This window comes from Haliotis rufescens, unplaced genomic scaffold, assembly GCF_023055435.1.
Source record: "Haliotis rufescens isolate VD_foot unplaced genomic scaffold, xgHalRufe1.0.p SCAF_5, whole genome shotgun sequence".
NCBI classification, from domain to species: domain Eukaryota; kingdom Metazoa; phylum Mollusca; class Gastropoda; order Lepetellida; family Haliotidae; genus Haliotis; species Haliotis rufescens.
In genome coordinates this window covers 55,756,538-55,774,993 of record NW_025964223.1, presented here as the reverse complement: position 1 = coordinate 55,774,993, position 18,456 = coordinate 55,756,538, and the positions used below count along the sequence as shown (strand labels likewise).

Here is an 18,456-nt window from a genome sequence, read left to right as displayed (position 1 = left end):
TGCAGGTCAAATCCATGAGCAAAGGTGTGGTGCTGACAAAACCAAGGATGATAATCCATGGGAATCTGGGATTCAAACCCACAATCTGCAGATCCTGGCACGTCTTGGGGTCATAACTCTGCATTGTAAATTCCCATGCCTTAGACGACAGGGTGTTGGGCCCGGTTCTTCCTATTACAACTATTGTTAGGCAATGTCTATGCATAGAACAGGGGTAGACACCATTGTTTGTTGTTTAACGCCACACTCAGCAATATTTCAGCTACATGACGGCGGTCTGTCAATAATTGAGTCTGGAACAGACAATCCAGTGATTTGACTTCATGAGCATCGATCCATGCAATTGGGATACAATGTAGACACCATTGGTCACTTTCAACTAGTCAGCAGCACATATCGTACTAGTTATGTAAAATAACTAGATTTGGGGATTAAACAACTAGATTTTTACCGGTCCTTGACTGACAGACCTCTTCGCCAAGTTACTACAGTTGAACTACAGTTGAAGACTCGTGAAGATCCGGGGTAGAATAGGTCTTCAGCAACCCATTCTTGCCGTAAAAGGCGATTATGGTGGCATAAAAGGCGACTAACGGGATCGGGTGGTCAGGCTCACTGACTTGGTTGATGCATGTCATCGTATCCCAATTGCGTGGATCGATGCTCATGATGTCAATCACTGGATTGTCTGGTCCAGACTTGATTATTTACAGACCGCCGTCATATAGCTGGAATACTGCTCAGTGCGGCGTTAAACAACAAACAAACAAACAAGATACTACAGTTGTATTTGTGGTAACAAGACTCCTTTGTTCCTAAAGTGAACGCATCGCTAAGGCTGTCACAACTCTTAAACTTGTCTTGGACTAGAGAGCTTCAACAGTATTTCATACCACAGAATTTTGCCAAACTGATGACAATTTTATTGAATGTGTTTCAATCATCACTGCAACACTGATGCACGCAATAACAAAGAACTATCATAATTACAAATGATACATTTATTTACACAAATATTACACATCAAATCTCTCATAACAAATATTGTGCCCATGTTCGTCAAACTCCTGCTTGGTGACGACCATCTTGCTGAAATTGGGATCCTTGGCCAGCAAGCACCCACCTTCCCACGCATACGCTGCTGGGCTGAAACAACATAACACACAGTTGCTTGACAACGGTATAAGGATCTGTTCTAAAACATCGCTATTGTAGTATAATAAAGAAATTGTTATCCATAAATATTTTGTCTACTTAAATATCGTCCTTACTTTTTTGGCATCGTGACTGTTACATCATACTCGTCAGGGGCCAACTTCCGCACATCACTATAGCTGAAAGTACAAAGCATACTCATTATAACAATAAGTTCATTAACCATGTTTACACCTTTCATAACAACTTTACCTTAAGTCACTGTTTGAAAATTATGAGGTGAGGTGAGTCTCAGATTATTGCACTTATATAGTGACGTGTGTGTGTGTGCGCGTGCGTGCCTGCGTGCCTGTACTAGTCCGGACTGATGTTGATTTATAGTGCTAGCCCACTGAGATATCATGCCGCAGTTTAACATGAATACCCCACTCAGCACAACATAATGACTCATTGCCGACTAGTCCTTGTTTTAGCCCCTCAATGCCGAGCGCCAGGCAAGGTAACAACAAGTACCATCTTTTAACGTCTTTTGGTATGATGGGCGGATGCTCGCTCCACCACTACACCACGGAGGGAATTGAAAATTATGTAGACATGTTTTTCATTATTGAGGGGACACACAGATAATTAGAGATAATACATCGCGTTTTCAACTTCTAAGAGTGCAGTTCAGTATATCACCATTTTATTCCAACATTGACACTTGCTTGTCATGCATTGCCTGTGCATGGGCAAAACCACTGGTTGTGTTCAGACATGAATTTTGGGTAGCTTTTTTCACCTCCTTCAATCTTGCACTTTTATTGTTTTTAATAACCGTTGTCCATTTTTCCAATCTCATTAAAATCAAATCTAAGTTCTCGCTGCCACTAAACAAAGATCTGAGGACATCCCATTATGGGTCACATCAGAACGACCTTTTGCGAACTTTGACCTACCACTGAAATGACTGACAAGAAGTCAACATGAGCCAATTAGAAAGCAGCTTTCTCAAGCTTTACGGCACTCGTTTCAACCTGGCGACTTCCATTTCAGACTGTGCTTGAAAAATATGTTGACACAGTTCTCAATTAAAATTTTGAAAACTGAACAAACGAACATTCTGGAATGTCTAATATATGGTTGAGATTGTATGGCAGTGGTTCACACATACTGTGCAACGCCTCCTCCGTTCAAATGTTTATCACACGGAAGCGAGAGATAGACAATAATTTTTTACGGAATCAGTCGTACGGACCGTAACTGTTGTTTGGAATACACTGTGTTAACGTTTTCGAGGTTGCATGATTAGAAAACACATTCCGACTGTCACTTTCATGTACTGGTAAGCGACGTTTGATTGGCCAGATGAAAGGTCGTTCTGACGTGACCCATAATGGGACGTCCTCAGATCTTTGTTTAGCGATAGCGAGAACTAAGATCTGATTTTAATGAGATTGCCATTTTTCCAGTTTCATAAAAAAATCCAATCAGAATGAAAACCATAAACAACATGTTTGGTCTTCAACTGTTGATCATATTGACGACATACGCACACCTATTGACGCTTGTTGGCATTGTTCATGGTTGACACCTTACTTACCCAGGTGACTCCTTTATAATGACGCTGAGTATACATGACCCGGTACTGTGAACGCAATGAGTCATCAAACATAGGTCAAGAAATGCCTGAGGTAAAACATATTTGTGGGTCAACATGTGGTACTGAAGGCCTATACTGACCTGTAAACCCCAGGGGTCATTAGTGTGCAGCTAATGCCAAACAAAAATAACACGCTACAGCAACATGCAAGTACATATCATCTTCCCGAGGCAAGAGAGTTAACTGACTGTAAAAGTCCAGTTTCCATCCTTGCCAAACTAGGCTGCATTTAAGGAGTTATATCTTGGCTGGACTAACGAGTCTATGCATACATAATCCAGTCATAATTCCGTAACTGAATCGACATCTGGTTCGTATACAACATGGATGTCAACGTGCAGATTTCAGTCGACTTCAGGACTTGCAAAAGATGTGTACCGCCAACTGGGCGTCGAAAGATATGTTCCAAATGTTTTCATGTTCGTAATGAAGGTGTTTAGGTGATTTGATACACTTCGCGAAGTAAGACACGTTTCGTTTCATTATATATCCTGATCATTGATCAGATTGTCTTGCCTTGGCACCTCCATTTTGTTTGAAGCAAATGCAAGTGATATGAGAGGTGGAATTTGATTGGTCAATAGGAGGGGCATAGAAGGGACATAACTCGTAATAGCCACTGGTGGGGCTACGATCAAACCCAGGCATTCAAGCCTAGTTCAGCAAGGGTGGAAACTGGACTTTGAGACTCAGTTAACTCCCTTAGTTCGTGAAGAAGCTATGTATTCACTGGGCCTTTGTACATGTGTACTTACATTCGCTCATCGAATCCTGGCAGGTGACAGTTCCCCCCCGTCAAGAGGATGTTCCCAAGTAGGTGTGGCTTCATCTCTGAAATACAGTGGCCTGAGTCCACATCAACCACATATGATCTGATCAACACCATTTGGAGTGAAGTGAACAAATGTGATAATTGTTTAACGAAGCTGAAGGTCAAAATGTTAAAGAAACCTTGAAAAGATTTCGGGTAACCTCATGATCTACTCAACATTCCCAGGATTTCAGTCTAAGTTGTTGCTATGGAAACTCGAAAAAATAAATTTAAAATTTAAAAAATTCCCAGACTATCAAAAGGCTTACCACTAGACCTACCTATGTGCAAAAAACAGAGTTGAAAGATATATTTCATGGTTTATGGTGACAGCCTGAAATGTTTATGTACAACAGATATATTTTTCCAGAATTTAATTGCCCATAATTAAGGGTGATATAACACACAAGTGCGTATTATACACGAATAAATAAGTCTTGTGTAGATTGATCGATCGGACGGGTGCTAATTGGGATTGTTCACTAGCCAATATATCAGCAAATATTGCCGTGAGCGCTTCTTAGAGCGGGGCACCATTAAGGCTGATTAATCTGATGAGCCTCCATAAAACACATTAACAATCAAATGTCAAGACTGTACCTTCTTGTATTGGTTCTAGTGAGTTGATTATAGCCTCTGGAATTCCCATTTCTTGTATTCCTACATCAGATGGATGGAAAAGTAGTTCCGGCACAGCAAATCTCTCATTATTCATACGTACTAACTGAAACAGTAAGAGTCACTCAACATTACAATATGTTCCAAACCATGTTTGGGGCTTTTTTTCCATTGAGATATGATTAGGTGCCAGAAGTGTTCATCATACGAAATACCCAACGAACATAATAATATTCTATTTTCTCAGATCAGGAAATGATTGTAAATTTCATCAGGAAATAAACTGGAAGTAAAAAATTCAAAATGGCCACTATTTTTTAACCTAACATTATTAAGCAACACCTTTTGAATCTTTTAATCTCCCCAAAAGTATTATGTTTTTTATCCCTGCTAGCATCATTTTCAACCCCACGCTTGAGGCGTTTTTACTTTCCGGGATTTTAACCAAGGGCCATTAACTGCAACCTGCCTTTTAAAAAATGTACATACGAACTGCACAAGAAAACACAATGCATGTTGTATCTGCGCATGCTGTGTGTGCGTGTCTGCATGTGTGCAGGATTGTACGGTCATCATGGCTTGTCAAGAATCACTGCGATAAAGGCCATCTTAAAACTACTGTATTTTCTTGAGTATAGTGCACACTTTTCTTCCAAAAAACACAGCTGTGTAGAAGGGGGTGCGCATTATACATGCCACAATGAGTTTCAATGTTTTTTTACCCAACGTAAAGACATTACCGTGAGCTTGTAACACTGGAAATACCATGTCAACAAATCCGTACTGGAGTACGCAATGTAATCTTGCAATTACACTGTCTAGCTATAAAAAGTGTTCATTGTATATCTAGACTTATGTTTGTAACGTATTTCATTAATTTTATTCGAAATTTCTTTCAATATTGTGTAAATATAAATTTGGCATAATCGTGTGTGAAGTAATCGGTAGATCGCACAACTCACGGTTATTTACAGCAACCACGGTCAGATAACTGCTATTGACGCCTTGAAACAAACTTTAGTTGACTACGGTTTGTTTTTCTCTCCAGAATATGAATATTGTATCATTTAGGACAGTGTCAGTAACTCGTACAAATGACTTTGCCAAAATGTAATAAATAAATAAATAAATAAATAGATAAGAAAAGAAGAAGAAGAAGAAGAAGAAGAAGAAGCAGAAGAAGAAGAAGACAACCTGTTCGTTGTCCTTGGCTTTGCCCGTGGTGTCTTCCTGGGGGCGGACATAGCCACGCTTGATGTGGGTGTAGTCTGGCAGCACATAGTCTCGGGCAATGGTGTTCTCCTTTCCCCGCTTCCTGCAACATGCAGGAGGCCATGTGTACAGCAATACACTAAACAGATCTGTTACCACGGTTACAGTCAAATCTTATCCCAGTTACCAGAGAATATCTCAACTTTAACATAAACAGGTAATAACCAACCTTGACAACAATAAGAATTTAAGAACACCCATGCTAAATATGTCTAGGTACATTAACACTTTGCGCTTGTGTGGATTCCAGGTCAGACTTGTCCCCAGCAACCAGGCGACTAAGTGCCTTCTAAAAGCCAAAACTGTCAATTATGCTCATCGATCCTTTTCATTTGCCGCAGCAAAAATTAGAAACTTTCTGTGTTCAGAACTTGTCGACTCATCTCCTTAAGCTAGCTTTCCTAGCTGGAGTGGGGCGGTCGGGTAGCCTAGTGGTCAAAGTGTTTGCTCGTCATGCCGAAGGCCCGGGTTCGATTCCGAACATTGGTACAATGTGTGAAGCCCATTCCTGGTGTCCCCCTCCGTGATAGTGCTGGAATATGGGCTAAAAATGGCATACAACCATGCTCACTCCCAGCTGGAGTGTTCCGTGCACTACAAGCATGTATTACGCGTGGAGTAACGTGCGTCATAAATAGTGAGTGAGTTTGGTTTAACGCTGCTGTTAACAGTATTCCAGTTACATCATGGTCTCAGACGTGATGCAGGTCTCAGACGTTTACCACTTCGATGAAACCCACGAGCATGGGTATGGAGCTGACAAACCTAGAAACATAATCGGGGCAAACCAGAATTCGAATCCACAATCATAGGTTTCTGGCGTGCCCAAGGGACACAACTCTGCACAGCGAATGGCGGCGCCTTCGACGACTGGGCCACCCGTGCCCCCCATGTCATAAATGGAGTGTTGGTAGTATTTGGTGGTCAGGGCTTGGCCATGGGGTTGATTGCGTGAGACCGTGATGGCGTAGGACATTGTTCATGATATGAACACTAGTTTGGTCTGGTCCAGACACAGGTATATAGCAGCCACTGTAATATAGCTGGAGTATTGCTGCCTGCAGCATCAAACAGCTACAAACCAGACATTAACACTGTGGTGACTTCTGAAAACAAACAATCGAAGTCTAATTGATATTTCTTACCTGGCCACATTCATGTCGGCGAAGAAGTCGGTGGCGACATAGCAGACATCTTCCTTTACCTGGTTGATGACATACGTCTCGTCCATCACCATCAGTTGTCTACAGACAACAGTCAGCATATGTTAGCATACATACTGGACACAGCACACAATACAACAGTCACTCCCAGACCAATTCTGCGGTAAAATTATCAAAGTTCTGTGGTTAAATCTGCACAATTCTGACGTAAAAACATAACCATTTCTCCTTCAAAAATTAATTCAAACATTTGCAATATCAACATAAGTGGCATTTAGACATTTCAAGGTATAAAATTATGCAAATACATATGCATAGTGTTACTGATATTTATTAATTGTTACATATAGACATAGTTTATCTAGTAATAATACCACAAGAACTTTTAAACATGAGAATTATTTATTTCAAATATTCTTTTATTGAAGGATTCATATATTTAATGTTTGAATCGCATGTTAAATGTTAAGGCTTCATTCGAGAGCAAATTAGAGCTTGAAAATAATTTTTAATTAGTGTATTGATTGATAAAAAAAATGGCAAATTCCGTGATTTTTCTGCAATAAGTCACATTTTCTGCAATTCTTTCCGCGATCGTGGAATCACAGAATTCATCTAGGACTGAACAGTTCTCATAACATAAGGGCAATTCCTAAACATGGAAAAGATAAACAAAAGAAAGAATAAGAGGTAGGGTGCAAAGCTTTTGGTGAATGAGGACACTACCAGGATACAAGTATTGTATCATGAGGTCATGAATCAATACAAAATGAAACATGTTTATAAACATGCTATAAGGAGGACTTGTTCAAATGTACTAATATGAACAATGAAGTAACATATCCTCAATCTCCCAAACAACATAGACTCACAAAGTCACATTTCACTAATGGTAACATCCTACTCAACTTTTGATAGGATATTCTGAGTGTCCAGGTCAGGGTTTAACATGATGCACAAATGTGCGTCCAGTATGCACAAATGTAAAGAATGGAAGCAGAAAAAAATACATTGCATCTCAAGGGATGCACAATAATATTCATTGTACCCAATTCTTGACAAAATATATATAGGTTCGGTAATTAAAGTAATTACCAAATCTTACAGTACACTACTCAACACTGTTTCATTACATCACAGGGCCCCCATATTTCCTGCAAGGACCCTTAAAATGAATTACCGTATTCCACGTAATAAGCGCCCAGGGCGCTCTCAAAATTAGAAATAGGGGGCTCTTATTAGAATTTTATTTTGGTGAAAAAACAGAGTTGAAAGATAGATTTTGTGATTTATGCTGACAGCCTGAAGTGTTTATGTATGACAGATATATTTTTCCAAAATTTATAAGCCCATAACTAAGGGTGCATATAACACACGAGTGCGTATTATACGCGAATAAATAAGTCTTGTGTACATTGATCAATCGGAAGGGGTGCTAATTGTGATGGTCCACCAGCCAATATATTAGCAAATGTCGCCGTGGGCGCTTATTACGTCGAATACGGTATTTTGGGTCGCCTGACCACTAATTGTGCAGGTCAAGGTAAAGCCCTGGTCCAGCCGGAGACTCACTGTGACCGATTACTTGTTCCGCTTCAAGTAATTAAACATCGGTTAAACAAAGTTGTCTTCTATTTTCATAGAAGTATGAAATATCTCATTATCCCTATAAATTGTTGAACAGTATATATACAATCAAGAATAATTTCAGAGGCTTTGATTTACCAGACTATAGGTCTACATGGAGTTGTGGGGTACCATTTACCGAACATGACTGTCTTGGGTATTGATAAACAGGACAAATGGGCACTATTATTCAATGACAAGAATGCTATTATCTTCACAAAGTTTCCTAAAAATAAAACCATTTTATTATCAACAGCATTATCATGATAATTACACAATCTATCGGTCACCGTTACCATGGTTACTCATTAACATTGTCACATGATTTTTAACATGGACGATCAAGAGAAGTACACAGAATACTAAACGAGCTCTCAAGGAATACCAGAACTATTCACAAGTTTTTCATAATTTGCCGTTCATTATTTTTTATTAAATTTCACTGTCGCGTGTGAATAGGCAGATACGTACGCAATCCATAGCTTACTCCAATTGATTTTAACAGATTAATAATTCATACAAATCAAAAGTTGATATTTATTAATTTAATACCAATCAATAGCACACTAAGCTATTGTACCGCTTATCGTAAATCCCATACTTTAACATAAGACTTACTGCTGTTGTTGCACTACGATCGCCTTGTGGAACGGGACCCTGCACCACAAAGTTTACAATCACCTCACAATGCCCTATGTCGTAAATTAAGGAATTTTGTTGCAAGTGAAATAATGTCATGTGATGTCTGCCTAGCAACAGGGTTGCGGGGGTCATCGAGTGTGCACAAGCTCCTCTCAGTGATCTATCATCTCTCCACGCAATGTCATTGAAAAAGTCCAGGGATGTTGGGAGTTTACAATATTTGTGAGTAAAACTTGTTCTTGCAGTGCAAAAGAATGCACTTTGGTATTACACAATGTAAAATACAGCTGTATGTTTATTAAACGGGTGATCTCTTAAAGGGCAAGTAATAAAAAGACATAAACACTTACCTATAGGATATGATTTCTTTTAAATGGTTTGTTAATAATTTCCCTCCAACATTTACTCTGAAAAAACAAAACAAAAAACAAAATAAACAGTGATTTTGCGGATTACAACAAGAATGTCATTATACTGTAAAAATGATAATGTACAAGCATAAAATGTATCACAATCTACTAGGACTGTGTATTGACTTTGATTTTGTATTGCAATATATTGCCATACTTAGAACCTGTGTTGCGATACGTATTGCAATATATTGCCAATTTACATTTTCATGAGTTAATCAGAGTTACACCTTGTATTAATGTCCTTTAAAGCGTGTAACACCGCATTATACTCTCAGTATAGAGAGCTCCGCTAATGGGCTATCGCTGTCAGGAGCTTGATAGTTGTGATTAGTACACGCTAATTGATAAAAAGATCATCAGAGGCAAGTTGTATCGGAAAGATACTGTTTTCCATCTCCATACTGATTAGGAACACATAAACATACTTATTTATATTTGCCCCAATAATTGTTACATTTACAAATGTATCCCAATATGTATTGCTGAAGATTTGCACCACAATATACCAGTCTACTGGTAATACCGCACACCCGTACAATCTACACTACAGTTCATGATGACCTTATTTACAAGTTGTCCAAGTTTTACACAAGACCATAACAATGTCTACTACAATGGGGACCAGATTGTGAAACAGTCCTAGGTTCTGACTCCTTTGTGCAGTGATGTAGACAAAAACTGACATTGTAATGAACATTATGAACATAGTTAGCGACCATCGCATAACAGCAGCTCAAACTACCCTCTCAAATATTGTATTTAAGAAATAAATGAGTCGAAGTTGTTTATCCTGCGCCCCTCATGGTTTATTCTCCTGCCAGTGTTTTATTGTCGACCATGAGACGTTTATTTCTTATATATGAGATATCAACATTATGTACATGATGTACAGCCTCGTTAAAGACGATGATAAATAAAGTGTACAAGCTTCACCCGTATCTACATGATCTAAGTAATGATAACTCCCCGAATACAATCTGACCTCAGCCATGCTGGACAGTTCATTTTAGGCACAGGGGGGTATTTCCCGCATATTCTCACATTCATTATGTTGAATACCTGTGCCTTTTCCCCCAATACCGATTGTCACTAGACACTCCCATCTAAAAAATAACGTCCTCCAATCTACGACATCATCAGTTGCGAGTGCATGATCGAATCTCCAGAAATGACGTCATGATAGAACAATGTTTTATCGTGAAATAAACCACACTTTGTTCTTCATTTTTCTTTGCGATTTATCGCGTAGCTATCTTATATTTGCAATTATTCCCGGTCTTCTGGTAACTGGTTTTCTCACTACTGCACAATACTTCAAATTATAAAAAGAAAATACCATTTCTTGGGAATATATTATTTCATACCTGTTAATCATGTTAATATGGACAAATCACAGTCAAGTATCGTGATTCACTGATATTTGGAGGTATTGATGAATTGTGACTGTTCGGTTGTATCACAACGTGACAATGAAATGGAATTGTTCACCGATCTACTGAATCGTCTCATTATGTATCATGATTCTGATATGAATTGACGCATCATTGCACCACTATGCTCCAGTAACGTTGGAATGACTAGCAGGGAGTATTCAATAGGTGTGTCAGAAACAACAAGTCAGAGCTCCAGATCATTTTTCAACCATATGAGTACAGTTTTTTCTTGGTCATTATCAGACCTGACGAGTACCAGACATATTTTTTTAAACCAGTAAGTACCATACTGCTTGTTTGTAGAATTGACGAGTACTAGTATGATATTGTGATACAAACATTATAAGATCGTGTTGTAATTCAGATTTTGGTGCCAAAGTAATGTAAACTTAACCAAGATGAGATAATTCAAATGTGTTATTATTAGCCAATGATTTGGAGGATTTAGAGAACATCCATTTGCTAAGGACCGGAAACGATGTACATGTATTCCTGTTTAAGCAGACGATAATGCCTGATACGGTAAACCGAAGTTTAACCATGTTACGAAAAATCATTTTGAAAACAAGCATTTGTCACAGAGTGACGAAATATCCCCCGCCATATACACCATAGTACCAAATATGAAGACAATCCAGCGATTAGTTCTTGAGATATTGTGGCAACACCGTTTTCCAACTCCAAAAACAGATTTGCCTGCTGTGACCTTGAAAATGGGGTCAAGGTCACCAAATCTGACAGGTGTATGCGGTGTCTGTATATACACTATAGTTCCAAATATGAAGACAATCCAGCAATTAGTTCTTGAGATATCGCGGCAACACCGTTTTCTAACTCCAAAAGCAGATTTGCCTGCTGTGACCTTGAAAATGGGATCAAGGTCACCAAAACCGACTGGTGTCTGCGGAGTCTGTATATACACTATAGTTCCAAATATGAAGACAATCCAGTGTTTAGTTCTTGAGATATCGCGGCAACACCGTTTTCCAACTCCAAAAGCAGATTTGCCTGCTGTGACCTTGAAAATGGGGTCAAGGTCACCAAAACCGACTGGTGTCTGCGGTGTCTGTATATACACCATAGTTCCAAATATGAAGACAATCCAGTGTTTAGTTCTTGAGATATCGCGGCAACACCGTTTTCCAACTCTAAAAGCAGATTTATCTGCTGTGACCTTGAAAATGGGATCAAGGTCACCAAAACCGACTGGTGTCTGCGGATTCTGTATATACACCATAGTTCCAAATATGAAGACAATCCAGTGTTTAGTTCTTGAGATATCGCGGCAACACCGTTTTCCAACTCTAAAAGCAGATTTGTCTGCTGTGACCTTGAAAATGGGATCAAGGTCACCAAAACCGACTGGTGTCTGCGGAGTCTGTATATACACCATAGTTCCAAATATGAAGACAATCCAGTGTTTAGTTCTTGAGATATCGCGGCAACACCGTTTTCCAACTCCAAAAGCAGATATGCCTGCTGTGACCTTTAAAATGGGGTCAAGGTCACCAAAACTGACTGGTGTCTGCGGAGTCTGTATATACACCATAGTTCCAAATATGAAGACAATCCAGTGTTTAGTTCTTGAGATATCGCGGCAACACTGTTTTCCAACTCTAAAAGCAGATTTGTCTGCTGTGACCTTGAAAATGGGATCAAGGTCACCAAAACCGACTGGTGTCTGCAGAGTCTGTATATACACCATAGTTCCAAATATGAAGACAATCCAGTGTTTAGTTCTTGAGATATCGCGGCAACAAACAGGTGGGACGTACGGACGGACGGTCGTGAATACTATATCCCCCGCTTCGCGCTTTCGCGCGGCGGGGGATAATAAACAGACACGGTACGGTTAAGATAAATCATGAGAGTGTAAGGATTTGTGTGCCCACGTTTTTGATACAGCCGTAATTTGCAATCCACCCGTATTAAACTGCTTTTCATCCATACAATACGCTGATACAGAATCTATCTGGAACACTGCCAGGTAATCAAAAAATGCCACCTTTGGCATCTGATCTGGTTAAATCCTGTGGGCTCTAATGACATGACATAGTAAGTCACATGCAACAATGTACTCTTAGAGTGAGTGAGTAGGGTTAAACGCCGCTTTTAACAGTATTCCAGTTATATCACAGTGAGTCAGCTTATTGTGGGAGGAAAGCCCCAAGTGATGCAGGTCTCAGACGTTTACCACTTCGGTGAAACCCATGAGCACGGGTATGGTGCTGACAAATCTAGAAACATAATCGGGTCTAACCGGGATTCGAACCCACAATCATAGGTTTCTGGCCTGCCCAAGGGATGCAACTCTGCACAGCGAATCGCGGCACCTTAGACGACTGGACCACCCATGCCCCCTGTAATCTTGGAATGTCACCATGGTTACCAAAAGCAGGCCTTAATGCCAATCATTCCCTATGAAACAACATTTCAGTGTTAGTTATCTCCACCGTGTACACTACCTCCGGATTGCTTCTTTGATTTTCTTGCCTTTGAAGTAGGGGACGATGTGTGTGAAGGAGTAGCCGGTGTCCACCACCAGCGTACATAGGTTCTTCCCTGGCTCCTCCTTCTGGCTCTTGTACTGACTCAGACATGATGCTGGAAACAGAAACAGCAGTTGTATACGTGGTATAATGAGATGTAAACAGAAACAGCAGTTGTATCCATGGTATAATGAGCTGGAAACAGAAACAGCAGTTGTATACGTGGTATAATGAGCTGTAAACAGAAATAGCAGTTGTATACGTGGTATAATGAGCTGTAAACAGAAACAGCAGTTGTATACGTGGTATAATGAGCTGTAAAGAGAAACAGCAGTTGTATACGTGGTATGATGAGCTGTAAACAGAAACAGCAGTTGTATACGTGGTATAATGAGCTGTAAACAGAAACAGCAGTTGTATACATGGTATAATGAGCTGTAAACAGAAACAGCAGTTGTATACATGGTATAATGAGCTGTAAACAGAAACAGCAGTTGTATACATGGTATAATGAGCTGTAAACAGAAACAGCAGTTGTACACATGGTATAATGAGCTGTAAACAGAAACAGCAGTTGTATACGTGGTATAATGAGCTGTAAACAGAAACAGCAGTTGTATACATGGGAAAAGAGCTGTAAACAGAAACAGCAGTTGTATACATGGTATGAGCTGTAAACAGAAATAGCAGTTGTATACATGGTATAATGAGCTGTAAACAGAAATAGCAGTTGTATACATGGTGTAATGAGCTGTAAACAGAAATCAATTCCACAAATATCTGAAACCAGAAATATTGATTGTAAAATGAGCTGTATATCTTAAAGTCTACATAAATAGTAGCTAATACTATGATACAGCGATTCACTTTGAGCAGTCTTCAAAACTATTCATGGTTACAGGTTTTTCATTGCCTCACACCGCAACTGTCGACTTACTGTGAGAGGTAAGCCCACATAGATACTGACCTTAGATGTTTACTTAGTTGTCGAAACCTGTGAGTAAAGGATGGTGGATCAAGGATGATGATCAAGATGAACGGGTTAAAGTTCCCACAAGTGCAGATACTAGCAAAATACTACCAAGCTCCTCACAGTGACAGCCCGTTCATGGAGCTCTTTACACTATTGCTGCCATCAGTCAAAACTCCACACTGTGATAGGTGGTCACAACCATGCTTGGAGTTGAACTCGCAATCGATGGACCGTTATGCTTACAAACTAGCGACGCTGAATACTCTTACCCTAACTAAACTATTTTCTTTGTTTGCCAATTTGAACTTCTGTTTCATTTCAACTATCATGTAATTGATATAGTAAGAATGTAAGGGGTGATTTGGGTGATTTTTCGTTCGTCTGCATGCAATCTCGAACCAATTTGATCAAACAAACAAAAATTTAAATTCATCTGGGAAATACGGTCAGTCGTAAACCTTTTAAAAAATAACTGTATTGGCATCCCCAAAAACATAAACAAAAGTATACACGTTACTACATTTGGGGTTAGAGCGCAAATTTCAAGATTCTTGTAACGGCCACGCCCACACTGGTGGCAGTGATGTTACAGAGGTGTCACACGCTGGGAAGGAGCTTGAAATACTACCAGCTAAGGGACACAACTCTGTAGAGCCTGTTGCCACTATACACCAAACTCATTCCATTTATTCTGTGACGTTGGGAAAGACTTATCTCACTTGTTTAGTAGACTTATTAAACAATGTGGTCGCCAATAACTCTTGTAAAGTAAACAAAAATAAGAGTATTAACAGTATTCTAACCATTGCATCTGTACAGGGCATTGAACTGGTATTCTTCAAAGAAGACTTCATTCATCGCTTCTTGAGCTGAGGCAAAGTTGAAGCATGGCTCTGTGACAACAGCTGTACATTCATTTGAGTTGACCTGCAAAACAATGAGAGTAGACACATGGTAGGGTATGGTCAAGTTACACAAGCAAATTAGTCACATATTAGTCACTATATGTCCTAGTTTATTTATTTACTATGAATTGTTATCAAAAATTGCAAATTACAACTTGGTTTAAACATATATTTATTTCAAAAGACATCTGGATCAGTAAACAATCAAAACTTGCTTATGTAAATACCTCTCCAGGTAATAACTTTACAACAGCTGGTTATATATAAGATAGTGCTAATCATAAACATTCAAAATGCACAAATGAAATACATGAAGCCAATACATTGAAGCAAGTCTGTGAAATAAAAAACAATGCAGTTTTCCATTACTACATGCATAAAATTAAGCTAATCGAATCTTTTGCTTTGGACAATGAAATCGTGAACTGATTAAGGAATAGTCATGTTTGTAGAACTGCTGACATGTAATATCGTTTTTAAATCATACCCATGTTGTCTAAACTTATCAGCGTTTAAGTCACTGCAGCCAAGCCTAAGGCGACAATGTTCATGTTTTGGGTCCCCTGTCCAAATGAGAAAAGTGATTTCATCTTACTACATATTACAGCGGTAGAAACTAACAGTTTAAGTCCACTAGTCCTTATAATGATAACATATAGCAAAACCCTTAAAAATGGGAAATTTCGACTAGTCCTTACGACACCTTAGTTTAGCAAGGACTACAGGACTAGCGCAAATTTCTACTGCTGTATTACATGTGTATTCTATCGCACTGTATCAGGGTTTCAGATCGGCTAATTTGCTAGGACACTGACAGCTGTGAGTCAAAATATCCTGAAGACTTGTCCAAATAGTAATGATGTATAGTATGTCCTGTCAAAAGTTGATAAAATCATGAAAATGTCCTGATGATACTTGTTTCTAGCGAAGTCAACGTGTATAGACTTGGAGTTGTCTCCCCTGTGATTTTGAAGACACTATCAGGGTGTTTGTTTCCTGTGTACCTGGAAGACATCTTTTCCGAACATGTAGTCCCATACTTGTCTCTCGATGTCCCAGTTGGTCAGGAAGCCCTGGAGGAGGAGTACATATCTAGTGTAAATAAACAACTCTCAGCTTGGACATCATCTCTTCTGACTTATTTAATAGCAGGGCAGTGGGGTAGCCTTTAGGGCTGTAACGATTCACTGACACCTACTATATCAACGATGCATAAGTGAACACGATACTTGAATCGACAGTGTGTGAGATCGTTATATGATATAAATAGAACAGGAACTAATTGCATTATCTCCCATAATGGAGGAGTAGCATAGTGTCACTTGTAAGAAAGGCAGAACACGAGGACATGGTGACTGAGGACACACTGACTAACTGTTATAAAATTTAATAACCACCCCTTCAATAAAAAATGTTTTTTCTTGTGATTTTCTTTGTTAAAGTTTTTGAGATAACAAAATAAATGTATGAAGAAAGAGGTTTTAGAGCTGTATTACAGTGATTTCATCATTTCTTTTTATTTGATGTGGTGTATCGTGATATCTGTAGTATCGTCAGATAACAAGCGATACTCAGCTCTAGTAGCCTTGTAGTTAAAGTGCTGGCTCGTCACACTGAAGACCCCAAAGAGTACAATGTGTGAAGCCCATTTCTGGTGTCCTGCTTTGATATGATTATGTTTAAAGTGGTGTCAACTTTTACATCCTCATCTTCCCTAGGCAAGGGAGTTAACTGAGTGTAAAAGTCGAGTTTCCACCCTTGCCGCACTAGGTTGGAATTTTCTGGCCCGATTGTAGCGCCACCAGTGGCTATTGAGAGCTATGACCCTTCTAAATACCTCCTTTTGACCAATCAGATTCCACCTACCATATTACTTGCATTTGCTTCAAACAAAATGACGACACCCATTCAAGACGATTTGATCAATTAATATCAAGATCCATATTGTTAAAAAATGGGCCTTACCTCGCAAAGTGCATCAAATTACAAAAACATGAAAAGATTTGGGAAATATTTGTCAACGCCAGGTTGAAGGTACACATGCTTTGAAAATTCTGTTACGAACAGGATGACAATTTCATTACACACTTTTGACTGGAGTATGCATGGAATTGTTAGTCCATGCCAAAACAGAACTCCGAAATTGCAGCCTATTTCGGCAAGGGTGGAAACTGGACTTAATCTTACTTGTAAAACTTACCGGACTTGTAAATAATTGAGGCTGGACCAGACAATCCAGTGATTGATATTATGATCCACACAACTGGGAAAGGATGCCATGCATCAAAGAAGTCAGCGAGCCTGACCACCCGATCCTGTTGTCGCCTCTTACGACAAGCTTGGGTTGCTAAAGACCTATTCTAACCTGGATCTCCACGGGTAGGTAAAGATGTCATCTGTTGGATGACTCCATACCTTATGGCTGCTACAGTAAGAAGTCAAGACAATTGCTCTCACCTTCTGAAATGGCAGCATGTAGTACAACCCTGATAGATCTTTGCAGTCATCGATTTGATCACCAATGAAAATTCTTGTCCGCACATTTTTTGCTTTTGTTACACAATTGGGAATTATCCTGAAACGAAAGAATGTAACACAATTGAAATTATCCTCAAACGAAAGAATGTAACACAATTAGGAATTATCCTGAAACGAAAGAATGTAACACAATTGGGAATTATCCTGAAACGAAAGAATGTAACACAATTGGGAATTATCCTGAAACGAAAGGATGTAGGGGGATAGTTGTGTATCTGAATTTAGTCAGAATCAGTCGTTTTTTTTATTTTTCAGATATTCCCAGTTGTTTACTATCTCAGCCATTACGATCCCAAAACGGCTGGTTCTCTCGTATTTTAGGGTTAGAGTGCGGTAAGCTTGTCCGTTTAAATGCACTACACCCAATCGGTTTTAAAATTAATGCAACGATATCTTTAACATGTTTAACACACATCCTCAGTGGAGCCGAAGGCGAAGAAAGGCTGTAGTCAGTTGGTATTACAAGCCTCGAATTTAACCGCAGATCAAGATCGCTGAACACAGTGTAAGCCTTTGTCAGCTATCCAGATTTTCCTCATACTGTTCCCGTACACTTTACATCAAACATGTCCTTACCTAGGCTCCTTGTCGGTAGCATAGCCAACTTTTGCAGTTCCCGCGCCGTTGTCCAACACCAACACAGCCATGTTGGGAAAAATAATCCTACTTGTGGTTGTCGTAAAAAATAAGAAATAGATTTGAAAATGCATATTTAAACCTGAGAAACAACCCGAACACCATAAACCACATTGTGAGATGTACTGAAGATGTGGTAT

At 39.3% G+C, this 18,456-nt stretch overlaps 1 protein-coding gene across 2 annotated transcripts; it reads right to left on the bottom strand.

Moving 5' to 3' along the window:
• Window positions 1-986: 986 nt before the first annotated feature.
• LOC124125513 (actin-related protein 6-like) lies at window positions 987-18,382 on the bottom strand. Of its 2 annotated transcripts, none has more exons than XM_046488841.2 (12): window positions 18,257-18,382; window positions 17,600-17,717; window positions 16,147-16,215; window positions 15,041-15,164; window positions 13,241-13,379; window positions 9,280-9,336; window positions 6,644-6,742; window positions 5,421-5,541; window positions 4,209-4,332; window positions 3,553-3,643; window positions 1,272-1,334; window positions 987-1,146 (listed from the first exon to the last, which is right to left on the bottom strand). In XM_046488841.2, exons 1-12 carry the CDS (start codon window positions 18,325-18,327, stop codon window positions 1,017-1,019), a joined length of 1,206 nt encoding a protein of 401 aa, XP_046344797.2. In that variant the 5' UTR covers window positions 18,328-18,382; the 3' UTR covers window positions 987-1,016. The 2 variants fall into 2 exon arrangements, with proteins under 2 accessions (XP_046344797.2, XP_046344803.1); XM_046488847.2 differs by having other exon boundaries at window positions 3,553-3,628.
• Between the last annotated feature and the right edge of the window lie 74 nt (window positions 18,383-18,456).